This window comes from Scomber japonicus, chromosome 12 (genome assembly GCF_027409825.1).
Source record: "Scomber japonicus isolate fScoJap1 chromosome 12, fScoJap1.pri, whole genome shotgun sequence".
NCBI lineage: Eukaryota > Metazoa > Chordata > Actinopteri > Scombriformes > Scombridae > Scomber > Scomber japonicus.
This window is the reverse complement of record NC_070589.1, coordinates 8829521-8850432: the sequence shown is the minus strand read 5'-3', so window position 1 is coordinate 8850432 and position 20912 is coordinate 8829521. Positions and strand designations below refer to the sequence as shown.

Sequence of the window (20912 nt, the reverse complement as noted above, 5' to 3'; positions counted from 1 at the left end):
GATACTGATATATGACAAATTAGACGTAAGAGATGAACTGAACATAGAAAAGTTTTATCAGGCAGAAGATGGAATACAAGATTTTCTTACCTGTGTGTTTAAGGGACATGCAAAATGTAATAATATATTTTGTATCCTGTGTTGGTTTCATACAATTAGAACAAAACATAAAGGTCACTTAATTGCTCTTAACTTGTTCACAGACTATGCTGTGTTCATGGTGAAGTTGTCCATAGGCATGTGTTATCCAATGAAAGTTATCAGACAATTATATGATTTTAAATACTTGTTGTTGTTTTGGGTTTTTTTGTGTGCGGGGGGGGGGGGGGGGGGTTACAGCATAATTAACAGTTTTCTGCAGTAAAGACAAGTGTTTTTATGACCAGTGTTCATATTTTTGGCAGATCCAAAGCCTTTCATACTGCAAATGTTGGGGCAGTCATTCACTGAGCGTCTGAAAAGCAGGCTCTGCTACACATAGATAACATAGGCAGCATGAATGGATGAATGAAGTTTTTATTTTTTTTATTATTGTGTCATGCATACAACTATACCCAGTCCCATAAATTTACATAAGCCATATTGTGGCTTATATTTCAGCGTTTTATCCAGACATTTCATGGAAAATGTACTCTCCTAAACCATCGTAGTTTGTACAGTACAGTGTAGACATTTTCCTCCTGAGCATTTTTGAATCTGCCAATCTTAATAGTCAGTTTCTGAAATGCAAGTCAAGGTTGTTGGCTTCTGAATAAACAAGATATAACATATGATTCAGTGCTAAACTTTATTTTGATATGCTTCGAATAGATACAGCATATCCACCTACTCAAAAACTTGAGTGTGAGGAAATCTATAAGCCCCCAGAAAACATTGTGTAGATACTGTATGGAGTCTGCAGTTTATTTTTTATTTAATATATATGTGCAGCACATATATATATATGGGAGACACATGCATTGTAATGTGCATGCACTTTATTTATGACTGATCCTAGAGCAGCAAACCAAGTTGTCCATCTTCTGCTCTACAAGTACCTGTTTTCACATTTTACAAACTGAGTACAAATGATCTAAATTAGCGGTGTTTATTTTCTGCTGGAGCACGAGTGTGTTCATGTGTGCCCACAAGCACACAGACAGACCCAGCTGAGGTTACGCAGGAGGTCAGGAGAGAGGGACCATCTGATGCCAGCAGATGGAGTGATGGAGGGAGGGAGGAGAGGAGTGGAGAAGCTCGAAATCAGGATGACGTGACCGAATGCTTATCGGCTGTTCTTAAGGCGCTGATTTCACTTTACATCCTGTCTGCTCCAGCGTACACACCTCATGTTAGACTCTGGGGTAGAAGAGAGAGTACTAAACAGAACATATTTAATAACTCACAGCAGGGCCGGACCCAGCACGTTCAGTGGGTGTATTGTATACATTGTATTTCATAACCACTATAAATTCACCAGGGAGTACACTTGTACTTGTGTACATGTTCCCAATCCTAATTTGGAAAGGGTGCCCATACACTACTTTTATTCATATTAATAAACACACATGCACACACCTTTTGATAGGGTTGGTGTGAGCTAACATTAAAAGTTTGAGAGAGCTAGCTCAAGGTAACGTTACATTTTTGATAGGGTTAGTGCCAGGTAATGTTAAACTTTAGACAGGGTTAGTATAAGGTAATGGTAACATAGCATTACCAGCTGAGCTAACGTTAACTTTGTACCAGACACACTGCCTATAGCACACTACACTACACCAAAACTAGTCTAACAATGTCAAATGTCATTTTCTTGAAACAAAAAAAATATTCAAATTACTGCACAGGTAAACGGTAAACTTGCGCATATGTTTTGTTCCATGTAGCCTGATGGTGTTTGCTAACTAGCAAGATTTGATGCTAGCATGATTGATCCATTCACTAAAATAGACAAAATGCAAAGTTAACAATCAAAATTGCATAACTTTCTCCTTGAAATATATATTACCTCCTGCAATATTATTGTAATAACTTCATTGATCCTTTCACTTTCCGGCTAGCACCATTTACAGGTTTCTTTTTTCTTTGATTTCCAAGACTTTAATTTATGACAAATAATTACAAAACTAATGACATTCCCATCAACCAATCCCTATCAGCTATACATTGTACTTAGCATTAATAAGCAAATATTAGCATGCTAAAATACCAAACTACAATGGTTAACATAGTAATTATTAACCCATACCAGCTACCCATGAGCATATTCATCCTGTGATATTTTGTACATACTTTGTTTGGTACTAAATTTAACCTGCACCAGGAAACCTTGGAGCATCCATTTCTGATTGATGTTGGTCAAAAAAAGTGTGATTTAATCTGCCTATAGTACAGTTTTAACTCTGGACTTGCTGCGACGGCACTATCTCAGAAACACATTCTCTCATCTGTCACCTGAAGTCACCTCTGTCTCTCTGTGTCTTTGTTGTAGAACGGAGCAGTTCCAGGCGAGCCAGTGAAGAAGGATGAAAACTCTCGGAGAGGGAACTGGGGCAACCAGATTGAGTTTGTCCTCACCAGCGTGGGCTATGCTGTGGGTCTGGGCAATGTCTGGAGGTTTCCCTACCTCTGCTACAGAAATGGAGGAGGTAGACATTTCAATGTAGAGCAGAGCTTATTTCTCTTGATTTATTATTGGTTGGCATATTTGTGCCAGGCAGTTGCACATCACATAAATGGAGTACAGTGCAGTTTAAGTGCTTAAGGTACAGTAAAAAAAAACAAAACATACAGAACATAAAGTTGAAGATGGATTGAAAAGGAGGTCAACTGAAAACATCCTGTAGTTACATGTATAAAATCAATTAGAATTGGAAGTCTACAGCCTGTATGTTAGCAAGGAATTTAAAGCTCTAATTAGCAATAAATTTGACATGACCACTGTATCAAATGTAGTGGTTTGGTTCACTGATGCATATGGTTAACTCCCAATAGCTTACACAAAACTCAGTATGTAAAAATAAGTATATACAATATGTATGTGGTTTTGCACTTAAGGGAGTGACCTCTATATCTTTTTCAGTCGATCATCAGACATCTGTTTGTTTTACCCTTCAATTTGAAATAATGCAGCTGTCTACACCAGCCCTGTAACGGCTAACACTTAAAGGGTTCATACCTTTTCCAAGTGTGTCTCAAAACATCTGTCAGGAGCCCAAATGAACATTGAAATAGGTTTTTCTTGCTGTAATCATACTGTCCATGAGAAGGTCCCCGCATAAGACACTTTCAATGTAAATGATGGGGTCTACACAGTCCTCCCAAAAAAGGTTATCTGGAGCTAATATGAGGTTTTATATAAGCTTTAGATACACTTTTAGGTGATTTTTGAACAAAATGACTGTGTTGAAAAATTGTGAACCTATCCTTTTAACACGTGTAACTGCAACTCAAAGCGTTTTTGTTTTTTTTAGACATCAGCTTTTTGCATAACCACCTCATTGTTTATTGGGCTGTGAGCGCTGTCAAAATGTGTCTGAGTGCATAGAATGGATCCAGCTGCTGCTGCTGACGTGCCGCTTCCACTGTGCATCCGCTGTATTCAAGATGTCAGAACATGATGAGAAGAAAATATATTTATTTTGTCTGTTTTGGAGTCATCTGCCCCCTCATTAAATGCATCCTAAATCTCAGGATTAAATGGACTAAAATATGTTCTATGTATCTTTGTACAATATCTTGCATAGATGAATGTACAACAAAAGTACCAGAGTACAGTGACGGCAATCAGTTTGGTTTCCTGAACTCAGTGACCTTTTTCTTGGCATCACTCAACACTTACGTTCATATGTTTGCGCTGTAAATATTTTTATTAGTGTTATGCATGTATAAGACCTACATTCCCATACAAGGACTCAGTGTATGTAGGCCAGGCATTAGCTCATACACAGCTGCAAAGAGTGTAGAGTGGACAGGAGCTCAAGCTGAGCCATACCAGCTCCTCACAAACAACGATAAGGTTTAGGTATTGTACAGTATCAGCTGGTTACGGCGACCTAATTCTCATATGAACAATTATACAAAAGCACACACATACACACACACACTCACATACACACACACACACACACATTCCCTATAGATGGCTGTCTGGTTTCTGGTCCAGTCTGAACCACCAGAGAGTTGTTGCACCACTGAATGGCCTCAGCTGCACGTTTAGTGACCTCTCTACTCACTCATGGGAGGTTACTGTGACAGATGAGGTTTATGTGTTATTTATATATAGATATATAATGTGGACAACTTGACTCCTCACTCCTCTTAACCAGTTCGTAACTACAGCAAAAGGCATGATTGACAATGGGCTTGGCTATAAATAAGTCTGTTGCAGGTCACATTTTGGCCTCTGTCGTGGCTTCAGAACTGACATCCATAGAATAGTTTGGTCTCATCTTGAACCAGAGCATCTGCAGATTAATTCCACACCTGATATGTTATGATTGAGTAATGTTACACACAATATGAGATTAATAAATCCTCTTTTGTGTTAGCTGTGTCACCATCTTGACTGTAAGGGAGCTGGCAGGGACAATTTAGTGAGATTGAACTCTTCTTTGGAGGGGTATTATTTTATGTGGTGTGTCCTAAATGTTCTAAATAAAAAATGATGTTCAAATTGAGAAGTTTGGATGTGTTCACCAGGTTATTGTTTCTTTATTAAGTACATACAGTTAAGCAAACCCAGGCCACTCAGGTACAATACCATTACACTATGCTATGTATCTTAAAGGAATCTGAGACTAAACATAGCAACAAACACACCTTGTGGAGATCTACACTCTCCCAGGTTAATGATAGACATTACTGCTGAGAAGAATTGCTTTTTCCCATATGGTATGTCACATTTTTGTAATTATATGTGTAATATATACATATGTGGTACATACAATATATTCTTTAGTTTAGTGTGTTATACCTGTATGGTAGTTATTGACTTCCTCAGACAACAGTGCAGGATAAAACCAATTCTTTTCCTGTGTGCCTCCAAAAGTAATAAAACAGTGACTGAGTGTGTGTTCCCCCCCAGGTGCCTTCATGCTACCATACTTTATCATGCTGGTGTTCTGCGGCATTCCTCTCTTCTTCCTCGAGCTGTCCTTTGGTCAGTTCGCCAGCCAGGGGTGTCTGGGTGTCTGGAAGATCAGCCCTATGTTCAAAGGTTAGTATATACTTAGGTGTGTGTATCAGTCACATTGTATAAATATCGATTTTTATGTAGGATAATAAGTTCAAGTAGGAGATTTGAAGGGAGTTTATTAAAGATGATTCATATTCAGCAGCTTGTTTGCAACAGTAGGTTAAAACTCCTATAGTGAGATGTTGATTCTACCAAGTATAAGTCTCCAATTTCTAATGTTCTTCCTCTGTATTTTCACCATCTTCTCCTCTCCTCTCCTCCACAGGTGTAGGCTATGGCATGATGGTGGTGTCCACCTACATTGGGATCTATTACAACGTGGTCATTTGCATTGCTTTCTACTACTTTTTCATGTCCATGACAAACTTGCTGCCATGGACATACTGCAATAACCCCTGGAACACGCCGGACTGTGTCGGGGTGGTGACCAACCCTATCAACGCCACTCTGGTGAACGCTACCACCAGCCTGGCAGCGAGTGTCACCGAGGTAGTCAACCGCACCAAGAGGACCAGCCCCAGTGAGGAGTACTGGAAGTAAGTCTTAGAAGTAATTTGTGAACATGAGGTGAATACTAGTGGCTAAAGCTGCACGATATTAGGAAAATATACGATAATGTTGTTGAGTGTTGCGATGACGATATGACTTGCGATAAATACACAAATACTTAAGTAAATGGTTTTTATGTCTCTCTGCTTTGAATTTGCTGCTAACATAGATCTCAGACAGTGAGTCACCCATGCAGAAAAAAAATGAAATGCAATATTTCCATTCCAACATGTTTTTATTGTAAAAATTGCACTTGGTTACAGCTGCTATATTGGCATTTAACCAATGTAGGTGCATAGCAATACAGTTTCTTGATGGCTTAAAGAGAACACCTTAAAACATATCTGCTACTCTAAACAGAAACAACCCTTACCTTGTGGTTGTGTTGTAGGTGGCTATAGATATTAGTCATGTTTCCTCTGCTGGTTGCTACAACTGTTGGGCATGACTTACAGAGTACCTGTGTTTGTAACGTGTCATCTTCCTTGTAACCAAAGTACTTCCAAATAACAGACGTGCTGTTTCTTTTAGCCATGAGTTCTTCTTCGCCCACATTTTCCTCGCTCGTTCCTGTCCCTTCAGCCATCACGAGGTTAAAATGTCAGATGCTTCACAAAGTCAAAAGAAAGTTGTAAAAGAGACTGAGATGAGCTGCTAACCCGATGTCTCCCTCATAGAAAAGCAGAGTATCAAGTTATAGCGAAGCAATCTGATGTGTGTGGAGGTGTGTGTGTTATAGCAGCCTGGTCTCATCAGGTCATTTTAATGAAGGTAAATACAATGAACAGCCATGTGTAACGGCACTGGCACTCATAGAGCAGATACTGTAAAAATAACCCACAATCATCCACGTTCAGTCATAGATCAGTGCAGACTGATTTACTGACTTTTTCCACATTTAACCACATTAAAAGTTATTTTCTGTGCTGATTTTGGTTAGAGGATGTTTAATTCAAATCAATTATTCACATTTTAAGCATTAATCTGTTTTATCAGCACATCTGCAGCAATTATTTACTCTGAAACACTACTAGTTGCTGTCATTGTTCTGTTTTGAACGGTCACCATAGAAACCTTTCAAAATTTCTCTCTTAAGTTTGGTCATGCAAGGATCAGGTTTACATATACACATTGTTTTATAAGTTGTACAAGTTCTATAAGTTATGCAAATACCCTCTTTGGACTCAGTTTTGTAGGCCTATCGTACTTGACACAGAGGTCAAAATTGATTTGCACCAGTGAGATAAGCTTGCATCAAAAAGGCCTCGTGTTTGTGGAAAGTATTCAAATATTTGGACTAGATTTGACTGGAAGTGCAGCAGTTTGGGACAGTGTCGTCAGCAGTGGCACGCCAGAGGTTTCCCATATAACCGCTGTTCAATATTCAGAACAACTCTAAGGGCTCCATTTAAATCATGTAACCTCAAAGATCAATGATGAAGTCCATAAGGTCAATGAATCAAAGCCAACCAGCTATGAGCAAAATATACTACATAAGAAAGAAAGTAGTGATTAATTATGTTCTTAGTCACGTTACAGCTGCATGAGCTGGGATGAGAACAAGATTGACAGGAGGCTGAACCTTTAGTGGTCAAGATTTTCCACTGTGAACTATCTCAGGTTGTCCACACCTAAATCAGAAGAGCACATAGTTACTCTTTAACCAAGCAGCTTCATGTGGCACAGCATAGAAGTTGGTCATTTTACAGCCACTGGATGTTGGTTGCACATGACTTAATCAAGGTACCCACTGCAGATCGGAGTGTGTGACGGCTCTGCATTTTGACACAATTTTCAAATTAGATGCCGATGATAAAAACACGCATCTATCCCGCTGCTTTCAGCTGGCTGTAGGAATTTAATTAACTGCAGATAAAGCCTTTCATACAGTGTAGAAGCAGTTGATACAGGTCAGAATTACCCATTAATCTTCAGCTCAGCACAGACAGCTTTGCCTCTTACATTTAAATTAAAGTTGCGTTGTCAGTGTTGTAAATCTAAATGTGACTACTGGTTAGACAGGCTTGCTCCTTGGACATTTATTCTCAAGGTCAATGTCTCAGCGTATTAAAACAGCACAGACACATGTACGCAGCATATCTTAAAAACAGGACCAAACAATAACTACAGATGACTTTCACAAAACAAAATATTCATAATGTCCTCTACAACACAGTGAACTGTTGCTATATCACTTCACTATCAAGCACAAGAACATTTTCAAATGAATGATGAGGTACACAGACACAGTATAGGTTGTATAATATAGTAAACATATACAGTAATAACCCTTTGTAGTCTTAACATTGTGGGTACTCCTCTTGCCCCTAGGGCCAAAACAACCTGCCTTTACTAAAACCCTAAAATAAAGCAGCTTAATTGAATTTCAAACCCTAAATCTATTCTGCATGAATCAACGAGCTGTCATTCATCACAAACTTTGAAACTCTTCATAGTGCAGAAAGACCGCGTTTAATTATTGGACACCACTCATTTTTATTAAAAACATGTAATAATTGTTACTATAGTAAGGGTTGAATGTATTTTATTGAAGGGCAACGTAGTGATTCTCATTCTCAGTGATATTCTTAAATACTGTATAATGAGAAATTCAACTATAAAAAATAACAAGTCATCTCCCATTTTTTGAACCATTGCCCCCACCCTCAAGGTGTATAAACAACAACAAAAAATAAGGGTTAGGGTGAGATCAATCATCTCTAATATTAGCACATGTAGGACAGAATGCAAGTGTGTGTGCAAGGACATTGCAGCTGTATTTCTCATGTGCAGCACATAGTATTTGTTTCGGGGGCAGAATAAGCATCTCTTCTTCTTGACTGTCCCAGCTGGACATCCAAAAAATTCCAACCTTTTGGCCACTGAAACGTGCACTCATGACTTCAGCAAAGAGAGAACTGGGGATATTCACACATGCGTGTGTGTGTGTTGCACTTACTGAACTGTACAATTTTAAAAAAGGAATATATTTTTCTAATTTCTCCTTTTTCCATAAACTACATCATGGAAATATGAACACGGGCGATGTTTCACTTTTTCTAATGTTGGAAACACTCTAGAAAAGGTATCCAATTTCAAGTTGAAAATAAAAAATCTTTTAGGGGCTTTTTTCTGTTTTTAAACATAGTGGCCAGTCATTTTTGACCTTTTAAAGAGGGTTGCATGGATATACATATTCTATATAATATTAGGAATATTTCCTATTTTCCCATCTTTCCAGAATTGTCATGAATAACATATTCATTGCATCCTGCTGAAACTCCCAGTCAGTAATGGAAAAATACAGCCAGTAATAAGTCAACACCATGTACAAGATAATAGAAATCACTGTACCATGAAGTACAGTACTACACACTGTCATGTGAATACATTGTGGTCTTTCCTGTTAGTAAAATGTCACACGCATCGCCTTAAAGATAAGTATGAAAGTCAGGCACTTTGCCAGTATTGACATGTTCAGTGATGACTCCATAAATCATGTCATGTTTTCTGTCTGCTGATGAAAGAATAGATGTTGATGTTTCATTGGTTGCTTAGGAAATGTGTTCCTCTTGAAAAAGAAAAAAAGAACGTCTCCAGACAGACCTGTATATATGAAATATGTTAATTACCTCTCTCTCTCTCTCTCTCTCTCTCTCTCTCTCTCTCTCTCTCTCTCTCTCTCTCTCTCTCTCTCTCTCTCTCTCTCTCTCTCTCTCTCTCTCTCTCTCTCTCTCTCAGACACTATGTGTTGAACATCTCTGATGGCATTGGGAACTTTGGAGAATTACGTCTCCCTATCCTGGGCTGCCTGGCCATCTCCTGGTTTGTCGTCTTTCTCTGTCTCATCAGGGGCGTTAAATCTTCTGGAAAGGTCAGTCACACACACACACACACTCACACACACTGACACACAGGCATATGCATTCACATACGTAGACACGCAGGCTTGACCACAAAGCAGATCTGCAGTGTGTCTCCTTATTTCATACACATATATACACAGGCATTATTCACTCCTTATTGGTTCCTATGTAGAGTGACTAGTTCCATTGTGTAATCATATGTGTGTGTGTGAATTTTACAGGTGGTGTACTTCACAGCCACTTTCCCGTATGTGGTTTTGACCATCCTGTTCATCCGTGGCATCACATTGGATGGAGCCATTAACGGTATCAAGTATTACCTGACTCCACAGTGGCAGAAGGTCCTCGATGCAAAGGTAACACCTGTAAATATAGACCCAAAGAGAGAATTGACTTTTTCCCACCTTTACTAGTTGTGACTGTACGTGGGTGTTTTTTTGTAGGTGTGGGGAGATGCTGCATCACAGATTTTCTACTCCCTGGGCTGTGCTTGGGGCGGTCTCATTACCATGGCTTCCTATAACAAGTTCCACAACAACTGTTTCAGGTTGGTACTCCAGACAAAGACACACACACAGGTGTAGGCTTGAGCACAGATGACGAATGTCAAAGTGTTGCTGAATTGTCCCTACCAATATATGTATTGATCGCTATGATAAAGAGTGAGAGAGATGGATATAGGGAATACCAAGGTTGATGATCTGGTGACCCATAACTTCAGGCTGCTGTTGTAGTTGTAGAGTTGATAATGAATGAATTTATGGACACAATTAACTTTAGTCACATTTTAGCTAATTTGTAATCATTGCTTAGATGTAATTTTGTCTAACAACTTAATTACTGTAGCAGCTGTGGCTCGGAAGGTAGAGCTGGTCATACACTAATCCAAAGCTCGGTGGTTCAATTCCCAGTTCCTCTAGTCAACATGTCCAGATGTCCTTAGGCAAGATACCAAACCCCAAATTTCTTTCAATGGCTGTACCATCTTTGTGTGTGTGAGAAATGTTGTGGAGCACTGTATCACCACTCCTGATGAGCAGGTTGGCACCTTGCATTACAGCCTCTGCCATCAGTGTATGAATGTGTGTTTGAATAGGTGAATGTTGGCGTGTATTGTAGAGTGCTTTTAGTGGTCGATAAGAGTGGAAAGGTGCGATATAAATACAGTCCATTTACCATTTACTGCAGGTGAAAATGCCTCTCCGAAATTGATATTGATGTCCAAAAAAACCCCAAAGTGTCAGTAACCAACAATGTGATATTTTATTAGAAACTTGATTTGTAGCCAAAATCAACAGAGCCCCTTGTCCTACAGCAGATAGCTGGTTTAGACAGAGTAACACATTAATGACAGTTTATTATACATTTATTTCCTTGTAAAATGTATTGTGAAAATCTATGGTGTCAAATTAAAATACTGACTTTAGTCTCAATTTTTTATGATAAATTAAATGTAAATATCTGTTTAAAATCAGAGATAAAAGTTATATTAGCTTTATATTAGCAAATGCATGGTCATTATAGTAGACGTTTTGCTGATTTATGCTCTTGATGTGTGTATGTGTGCATATAAGAGAAAAAAGAGGTACAGAGAGAAAAAGTACAGTTTATTTTGACCATCCAACGCAAATTTCCCTCCCAACATAAAACCCAACTACAGTCCTGCACACATGGAAACATACTTTTATTTGTTTTCTTAAAAACTTTTTTTTAGTGTTGTTTTTTACAGTATTTTTGGCAGAGCCAGGCTAGCTGTTTTACCTTTCCTTTGTTCCCTTGTTGCTAAGCTAAGCTAGCCAGCCACTAAATGTAGCTTCATATTTAATGGATAGATATGAGAGTAGTATCGATCTTCTCTTACATCTTACATCTTGTTGTCAGGAAAGTATCCCAGCATATTTCTCAAGACTAGGATGGCTAAGAAATGAAAGTGTTAGAGCGGCCACATGAGATCAAAATATAAAAACAGCGGTGTAGGTAAAAGTTAGAATTGAAGCAATATATTAAAATATAATAGAATTAGCTTCCAGAAACAAAGATGTGTGAATGTATCCACTTGGATTTTGAGTTTTCAGCAGTTACTCTGCTCTGTAAGCTTTAAGCTAAAGTTACAGCATTAAAATTACTCAAATTTGATGCGGTCAGATTTTTACCCAAAAGCAACACTGTGATAACTGATGAGCGGCTGCCTCTGCCTGTGTGAATATGACCATGCTCATTTAGCATGAGGCTACAGTGCTGCAGTGTTGCAGCAAGCAGTAATCAGAGAAGGTACAGAGAGAGGGAAAGGAGACAAGTTGTTTTAGGTTGTGCCGACAATGTGGTTTCCCCCTAATGAGTCGGGACTGAAGAGTGATGGAGAAAGTAAGAGGAGGAGGGTAAAATAGTCTGGAGCCAACTTCAAGGCTATAGGTCTAAAAGAGAGAAGAGTGTGAGAGGAGAAGGTGAGATAAGGTAGGACAGGAGGAGGGACAGAGATAATGTTTTTTTGGACTTGTGTTAAGAGGCTGGTTGCACTTTGCTTGAACGCCGAGGGAGTGAGCGAGAAGCAGCTGAGAAGGTTAAGATGGAGAGAGGAGAAGATAAAGGAGAGGGAAAGATGTCATTTACTCTCCTGAGCTTGTCCACACATGCTGACGGAGCAGGCAGAATGGGGGGTGCCGGAGGGGGCGAGGAGGAGGGCTGGAGATATAATTTGTTCCTCCGCCAGCAGCTTGAGGTTGTGCTATCTGCGCACACAGCTGCACAGCGGCCTAATCAGCTTGTGTTCTGCAGCTCCGTCCCCGTGGAGTCGCTCTCCGCACTCCTGTAACACCACCAATCGGTGCACATGCAGAAGTGCAAGATGGAGCAGGGGGCGCCAGATTGGTGGTTCGTTGGGTTGATGATAAAATGACTGGCATCGAAGTCATCAAAGGCATCCTGTGTGCAGTTCAAGTACACTCAGCTCACCTCAGACCTGCTGAGAAAATCTCAAACTGATTCTTACATTTCTCACAATACTGACTTGTTAAAACCAACTACTAGATATATGAACACACATGAAAGATGGATTTAGGGTATTTAAACACAATTAAACTATATGGATTAAATAAGCAAATTTCTCTTTTTTTCTATGAATGTCCTTAGAAATAAATCCATTCCATTCCATTCATCTGTGTTTTCTAAACAAGTTTGACAGTTTCTATGATAGAACATTTTTGAATATGTATAGATATACACTTCATACTGAGGTAATATGGCTCCGGCTAGACGTAAGCAACGCCCGCCACCTGTCTGAAACAGCTGTTTGCAAGGCGGAAGCATTTTAAACATCTGCACACCACCACTGCCTGTTCTTAGTTCCAGAGAGAGAGAGAGAGAACATATGGAGTATATAGAGCATGAGAGCAACCAAGATGTTCATAAAGGTATTAAGTTGACAGATCTTTAAAAAACAATACATCTGTCAGTGAAAATGAGACAATTTCCTTTCTGTGTGTATTTTTAACCTTGAAGCTCGTGCCAAAATCCAGGTGGAGCATGTGGTGGGCAAGGAAGTTAATTTAAGGATATTCGTCCCCACATCTGAATTACATGTACCTATACACTGGCACATTTGTCCTCTCATGTCTGTTTTTTACATCTGTTTCATAAAATTCTACCATTAAAGGCTGCATGCTCTTTAAAATTGCTTAACATGTGCTAAGAAATATTACTTCATAAATATAATAGCCATAGTTTTGTTATAGTCTTTAAGTTTAGTGATAAGTTTAGGATGGTTTGGTCAGAATTTATTGACTCATACTAGATTGAATTGAATTTCAAGTGTTCTTTCTTGTGGAATGATGTGGAGGATGAGTTAACAGATGTGTCAGTGAAGAATTAATCACAGAAAGTCAGTAACTGTTGACAACCACACTGGATACAGTTGTTTCAAATGGCTTTACTTTCATTATTTTGCTAGTAAGTCAATAGATCAGATATTATTCCTGCTGAAAGGGAAATGTTATATTTAAATTGTCTTTCAGCTATAATGGAATAGTAGTATATTGAAGACACACAGAAATGACTCAGAAATGTGTTTAATATCAAGTATTACCTTCTCCTGTCTTCTTTATCAACTGCATTTTAATGTTCAATCTCACTTTGTTTTCCAGCAGTTTGATTCATGCTCCACATGTTGTTTTTGGTCTCTTTCCTACAAACAGAGACAGCATCATCATCAGTATAACCAACTGTGCGACCAGCGTCTATGCCGGTTTTGTCATTTTCTCCATCCTCGGCTTCATGGCGCACCACCTGAACGTCCCCGTGTCAGAGGTGGCCGACCACGGGCCCGGACTGGCCTTTGTGGCCTACCCAGAAGCCCTCACTCTGCTTCCCATTTCTCCACTCTGGTCGCTGCTCTTCTTCTTCATGCTCATCCTTCTGGGACTGGGGACTCAGGTGAGGCTGGGAAACTGTATACTACACATCAGTCATGTAGTTGAGCCATGATAGCGTGATTACAACTGCTCTGGAGATATGTATGTAATCACAGCTATAGGTGAATGTGAACCGTACATGTCAGTCATCACATATACAAATACCTGTCATTATGTGTATATACTCTACATAGAGATTGTCCACTTTTTTTTTTCCTTCTTTGGAACTGATCCAATTTCCAGTTTACATTCCACACCCTAGACAGATGTTACCTTCAGTCTTCAGTCGTTGTTTGCTGCACATGTTGTCTACAGCTCCGAGCTGATAACATTATATAGAGCTGAGTGAACTCATTAGAATGAGACCTGACAGGAAATTGTGTGCCTGGAGAATGCAGGGTTAGGTCTGATCTAGATCTGCAGATCTGCTTATAGACTGAGAAGGCTTACTTTTCATTTTTGGTCAAAGGTGGCAGAGTCCATACAGCACCATTCAACCCAAGCAAGCCACATTTTATTCATCACTTGTGTTATATTCTCAGGCCCAGCACAGCAATGTTTCAAGTGCTATGCTATATTCATTGCTGTAATGCTGCGTGATGTGTTGTCGTCACCTGTTCACATCAACAACAATCAGAATATTCATGCTTCTCCAGATGTTCTACACAGACTGTGCTTAGACAAGTTAAAACGCAAATGTGCTGATACACTATTTTTTATTATGTTCTGGAATTGGCTTTTTTTATGCCACACTCACACATACTGAGGAGTGCATATTTTTTCCTCTTTAACATAACAGTATAAATATTTGGTAATATTTCCATCTGTGTGTGACATGAGGAGTGTGTACCGCTAAAACTCACTATGTAAAAGGAAAAGGAAGAATCTTTAGTCTCACATGAAATACTGTAATACTGTACACTTGTCAACTTAATTTAGTTCCATTAAAAAATATATATAAATATAGTGGTCATCGAATGCTGAACAAGGAAGTCAGACTTCTTACATTGAATGACATTATGAGCTATCATAACTCAACAGAAGGTGTTTTTGTTGATCTTCATTATATAAAGCTTGTGTTTAAATGTTTAAATAGACTTGCTCCTCAGCCAGTGTGCAAATACATCAAGGCACTACAGAGCTACAGCAGATCCACCAGAGCAGCCTCAAACTGTAAAGTCTCATTCTGCAAAACATCCTTTGCTCTGATGGATTTCTTTAGGAAGCCCTTAACACTTGAAATGTGCTACACACATCACCACTTTTAAGAGCCTAACCAAATCCTGACTCAAATCCAGCAACAAACCTATACCCTTGTCTAGTTTTATGTGTATTTTTGTACCATGTTTTACTTTGTCAATCTTCTTTTTATCCTGTGCTGCACTGTATATACTACTACGCCTGTCCCAATAATTATGACTTATCCTACAATAACCTAATTATCTACATCATCATGTCTATATATGGACTTATCATATGATACATGGACATGTGTACGTCCTGAGTGGAGACTGTAAAATTAAAGGTAAATAACTCTGTCCCCAACTATAATGACACATAATGTTTTTACACAAGTTTTTACACAAGTGAAGCACCCACTCTGCAACCCCACCTCCCACCCCCCTTGAATTACTATATTATTATATTATCATTATATCAGTGATATAAAATGATCTTCAGATGACAATAATATTGTTTATCGTGATTATTTCTGAGACTATATATCGTCCAAAAAAGTAGTTATCATGACGGGTCTATGTACTACAGTACGTGGCTTTTTATGGTTTACCTCCTTTTTTTTTTACTCTTTTTTTATTATTTTAATCTCTTTCACAAAAGCCCTTCTATGGACAGGTGTCGCAAATTAACATTCACTATAAACACTGTAATACTTGGATTGGGCAGTAGTTTCAGCCTGTCTATGAATATTGCATCAGTCCATATGAAATAAAGCATAATAAATAAATGAAACGTTTGTGTAAGAAATTAACCCCTTGACTTTTTGTCTCTTTTTTTTTTTTTTAGTTCTGTCTGCTGGAGACGCTGGTGACGGCCATCGTCGACGAGATCGGCACAGACTGGATCATCAGAAACAAGACCGTGGTCACACTGTCAGTGGCCATAGTTGGATTTTTACTGGGAGTGCCACTAACAACACAGGTGAGTCCCAAGCACATGCAGATCAAACGCCCCAACTTGTTTTCTCTCATGGAGATGCAGTTTCTAACTCATTCTCTTCTTTTCTGCATGCAGGCAGGAATCTATTGGTTGCTGCTGATGGACAACTACGCTGCTAGTTTCTCTTTGGTTGTCATCTCCTGCATCATGTGCATCTGCGTCATGTATATTTATGGTAAGAATGGAAATGTGAATGTATGACAAGAATTACAAATGTACATCTTCATAAAAACACAGTGCCTGCATTGCTTGCAATTTTGAGTCTATCTAGCTTGGTGGTCTGCTGTTCCTATCTCTGCAGATGATTGGCTATATTTACATAATGATTCCATAGAAAGATAGTTTCAGCATGCCTATAGTAGAGTATGAAAGCAGACACATTTCCTGTCACCAGAACATCAGCGGTAAATGTCAAGCAAGAATGAAACAAAGTATGGAAACAGGTGCACTGAAGAGGAAAGTTCATCAGAAGAGGAAAAACTTGAATTAAAAATGATTTAGATGGGAAAAGATAAAAACCTGACTATTTCAAACAATTACTTTCCTCAACATTTTTTGAATGTGGTGTTTGACTGTCTGATATGAAAGCAGATAACGTTCATCATGGTTAGTGTTTCCAAAGCCAGGGAGCATAGTCTGAAATTGCAGTTTTAAGCTAAAGAAGACACTGAAGATTATCCATCTACAACAGGGATGTCCAAACGATTCCATAAAGGGTCATGTGGCTGCAAGTTTTCATTCTACCAAGCAGGAGCACATCAGGCTTGACTCAACTGATCTCAGTCTTCAGACAGTTGATTGGTCAAATTGTGTGCCCTTGATTGGTTGGAACAAAAACCTGCAGCCACACGACCCTTTATGGAATAGTTTAGATATGCCTTATCTAGATGATCTGGTCTGATAGATGTACAATAAAATTTGAGGTTGGGATTTAACTAGAAGTGAAGCACCAGGAACTAAAGACCATGCACTTTGGCTCTACTGTCATACACCAAGTGTATGAATTTATTAATTAATTACTTTATTTACTTTCATGTCATGCTATTAAAATGGTCCACCTCATGTGAGATTACATGACACACAAATAATACCACATTTAAAATTAGGACTTGTCAAATTGCTGGCTGGTATTACAATACTTAATGACTTTTCTTTTTTTAATTTCAGGTCACAGGAACTACTTTAGAGATGTTGAGATGATGCTGGGCTTCCCTCCTCCTCTTTTCTTCAAAGTGTGCTGGAGATTCATCTCCCCAGTCATCATCTCCGTAAGTGCACACACATTGGTTGAGCGATCTGAGGGGTGTTGAGTAAGGTTCTCAACTTTCCTGTAACGCTGACACATTGTTCAGGACCTGACCTACATTTGAGCCATCTACACTAATCTGTTTGGCTGCTGTTGGCTTTGTTTCCAATATAAACCTCCTAAAAGCAAATCTTTCTGACTGGGAAATGGACACATGCAGCCGCTATCAATGGTATTTCCCAAGCAGGCGTATTAGTCCACTAAGCTGCTGGGCCAACCAAGAAATTCATTGTTGTGGATTACTGGTCAGATTTCTGGCACTTTTGTTCTCTCTTTCATTTCACTACACAGATTAATGCTCTGCTCTCCAGGGCATCTGCTAGAACTGTGACTAAAGCCCACTGCTGTTGGCTACAGTCACATTCATAATCACATTATGTACAAGTTTAAATTAAAACATATGTCTGTTGTGCTGCTGTGTGTACTTTAATTATTTCACCTGCACTGAGTTAATGAAAGTCTCAGTTTCCTGTGAAAAACCTGATGATTTTTAGTTTTAGAGTAGCAACAGCAGTAGCATACTTTATTTTCCATGTCAGTTAGAGCTATACATACTCGTGCTGTACTCATTTAAACTTTTGTGCACTCTTTAGTTATCATCTGCCACTTCTTTATATATTTAGATAAAGTTACATTTCCATCAGCTTTGTGCTATAAATGATCAAGGCTTCACTCACTCACTGTGTTTTCTGTACCTGCAGTTCATCCTGATCTTCACAGTGATCCAGTACAAGCCCATCACCTACAATGACTACGTGTATCCCGGCTGGTCCCTGGCTATTGGCTTCTCCATGGCTTTGTCCTCAGTGGTCTGCATACCTGTTTACGCCCTCTACAAGATCTCAAGGTCCCCAGGAGCTACCTTCAGAGAGGTAACAGTTCTGCTTTAACCACATTATGGTTTTGGAAGAAGAAAGACAAGAAAATGATACTGACAATTTAGCCACTTCACAAAATGATGATATCAGTACCAATCCAAGTACCCTTAAGGAGATACTAGTTGAGTACTTCATTCGATACCCATTACACGGGCATCTTGGCTGTTGAACTGCTAAGTGCGCTCACTCAAATTCACAGCGACTTCACCTCCTCAGACAGGTTGTAGCTGCTGTGGCAGTGGGCCAATCGCATGCCGCATTAAATGTTGATTGGCTGTGAGCAAGTCCATACAAATAGTCATATTTTCTAGCTCTGTTTGGTCGAGTACAGCCCTACTTATCTCACAAATTGTTGCTCTTTTGTTATCATATACAGTACATTTTCTATACCTTCAAACCTATACCTGACTGTTGCTTGCTTTACTTGGCAACATGTGACCAAACAGCTGCTAGGAGAAAAGGTTTTCATATTTGCTTCATCTAGGACAAGATAGTTTTAAATTTCTGTTCAATTTCTGTCAAAAATTTAAAGTGGGTTTAGATTTTGTTTTTCTTGTTGTTGTTTTTTGTGATAACTGGGGAAGACTCGTTCATTCACAGTGTGAACTTCAATTTACAACAAATTTTAAAGCTGCACTAATCAGTAGTTTTAATTTGTAGCTGGTGAACATGGCGGAGAATGTAACCAGATGTTTTCCTCAGGACTTATGGAGACAGTAACAGAGCTTGACCATAAACACAACTCTAAATGCTAATGTTATGCTGTGTCTGCTGAATGTGTAAATAGGCAACTGTTGGCTTACATGTTGACCTCAACAGCTATTTAAGGTGATAACATGTCAGTGTTGTTTACAGGTTGTTGCAATGCCCCCAGGTAGTCAAGAAAAAAAAGCGTGACTTTAATGCAGATTTAAATGAAATGTATACTTATCTTGAACTTAACAACGTGTATATACTTAACTATGAACATATTACACATACTGTATTATTATAGTATTTTTAGAGCTCCCTTCATTCATTTTGATCCCTCTCCATCTCTCTCTCTCCCTCTCTCTCCCTCTCTCTTTGTATCTTCTCTATCTCAGCGGTTGAAGCACGCATGCCGACCACATCCAAAGTGGGGCCCTGCCCTGCAGGAGCATCGGACAGGCCGCTACGCCGCCATGGCCTCCGAAGACACTGTGGAGGCTCGTCCCCTCAAGGAGAAGGAGGAGCTGAAGGAAGAGCTGAAGGAGGAGGAGAAGGAGAAGGAGAAGGAGTGTAAGGATGAAATCAGCCTCACCATCCAGGGAAGCAACGGCTCCACCAACACACACAACAACCCCAACCCCAGCGCATAGACGGCACCCACAACCCCGCTCCGTCAAGCGCCACCGTCACCATCTCCTCCTCCCCTCTCCTCCCTTCTCCTCAATCCTCACCCCACTTTCCCACAGTCCTCTGTGGGGGAGATCCCATTCGCTGGAGACCTTTACATATTGTAAGGGCTTATTATATCTATCCTAACCTCTTCTATCTATCTGTGTGTTGTCTCTACATAAAGAAAAAGAAAGGAAGAAAAAAAAATTGGGTCATCATCCAAAAGATCTGCGTGTATGTTAGTGTGTGCGTGTGGGTGGGTTGTTAATTTGTTCCACATAATTTAATAATGCAGTTTGCTTTTCCTTTCATTTTTTTTTTGTAAAACTTGTATATGTCCTCTTCATATGCAGTTTAGAGGTACAGTAGATTGTGAAGCTGCATGTGTTTGTTTTGGTGCATGCAGCAGCATAGAGACACACACTGTTCTCCTTCATTCTGTTAGCCGGGTCTGTTTGGGATCGGTGACTTTGTAGCGGCAGCTCCAGAGGTTTGACAGCTGGAGACTTGTTGTGATGTGATACGCAGTGGTGCTGTAATAATAGAGGAAGGGGGAGGAGGGGGGAACTGTGCCTGTTCTGGCCAATTTACAGTTTGATGATGCTGGAAGTTAGAAAAAGGCGGATACACTCATTCACACTCATACATTCACACTATTGTACAATTTACAGCACACAGTGACCTCAACTATAGTTGATCTCAGCTTAAGACTAAGCCTGTTGTTTTTATGCTGCTTCTCCTATTCTCCTAAAAAAAAAAAGAGAGAGAAAAAGAAAGTTTTACAGAGCACAAATATTTAACAAAGACCCAAGATGGCAAGTGACACTTAGGGCTGATTTTCTGTGGAAATTTCCTCCATTTGTAACTCTTTTTTTTTCTTCAGTAAAGCTGCTTACACTTTGAGAAACTCTTCAGAGAAATATGAGTGAACTTTAACTGAAACTCTGACTCTGCATTCACATACTCACACACAATCATACACACACAGACACACACAAAGAACATTTGCTTCCAGTTTTTGTGACAGAAGAGATCCCAGTGCCCATTTCTCAGGGTCCAAGTGAAGTTAAACATTGTAGTTTTGTTGTTGTTTCTCACCTGTGGAAACCTTGTCTTGTACTAAGGTGGCCTGTTAAGATTATAGGGACCTAAACCACCTAACCTTTCTCACTGTCTAAAAAAAGGTTACACATT

The 20912-nt window shown here is 39.3% G+C and overlaps 1 protein-coding gene across 1 annotated transcript in view; it reads left to right on the top strand.

The window, feature by feature from the left end:
- The window catches only part of slc6a9 (solute carrier family 6 member 9), a 45751-nt gene extending 26052 nt beyond the window's left edge, over window positions 1-19699 (top strand). Inside the window, exons 2-13 of the mRNA XM_053330537.1 lie at window positions 2471-2627; window positions 5066-5197; window positions 5442-5712; window positions 9467-9599; window positions 9813-9947; window positions 10035-10138; window positions 13782-14019; window positions 16023-16157; window positions 16251-16350; window positions 17343-17443; window positions 18183-18353; window positions 19445-19699. Of these exons, the coding sequence (XP_053186512.1) occupies window positions 2471-2627; window positions 5066-5197; window positions 5442-5712; window positions 9467-9599; window positions 9813-9947; window positions 10035-10138; window positions 13782-14019; window positions 16023-16157; window positions 16251-16350; window positions 17343-17443; window positions 18183-18353; window positions 19445-19699 (1932 nt within the window). The remainder of the gene's footprint in view (window positions 1-2470; window positions 2628-5065; window positions 5198-5441; window positions 5713-9466; window positions 9600-9812; window positions 9948-10034; window positions 10139-13781; window positions 14020-16022; window positions 16158-16250; window positions 16351-17342; window positions 17444-18182; window positions 18354-19444) is intronic.
- Window positions 19700-20912: the final 1213 nt, after the last annotated feature.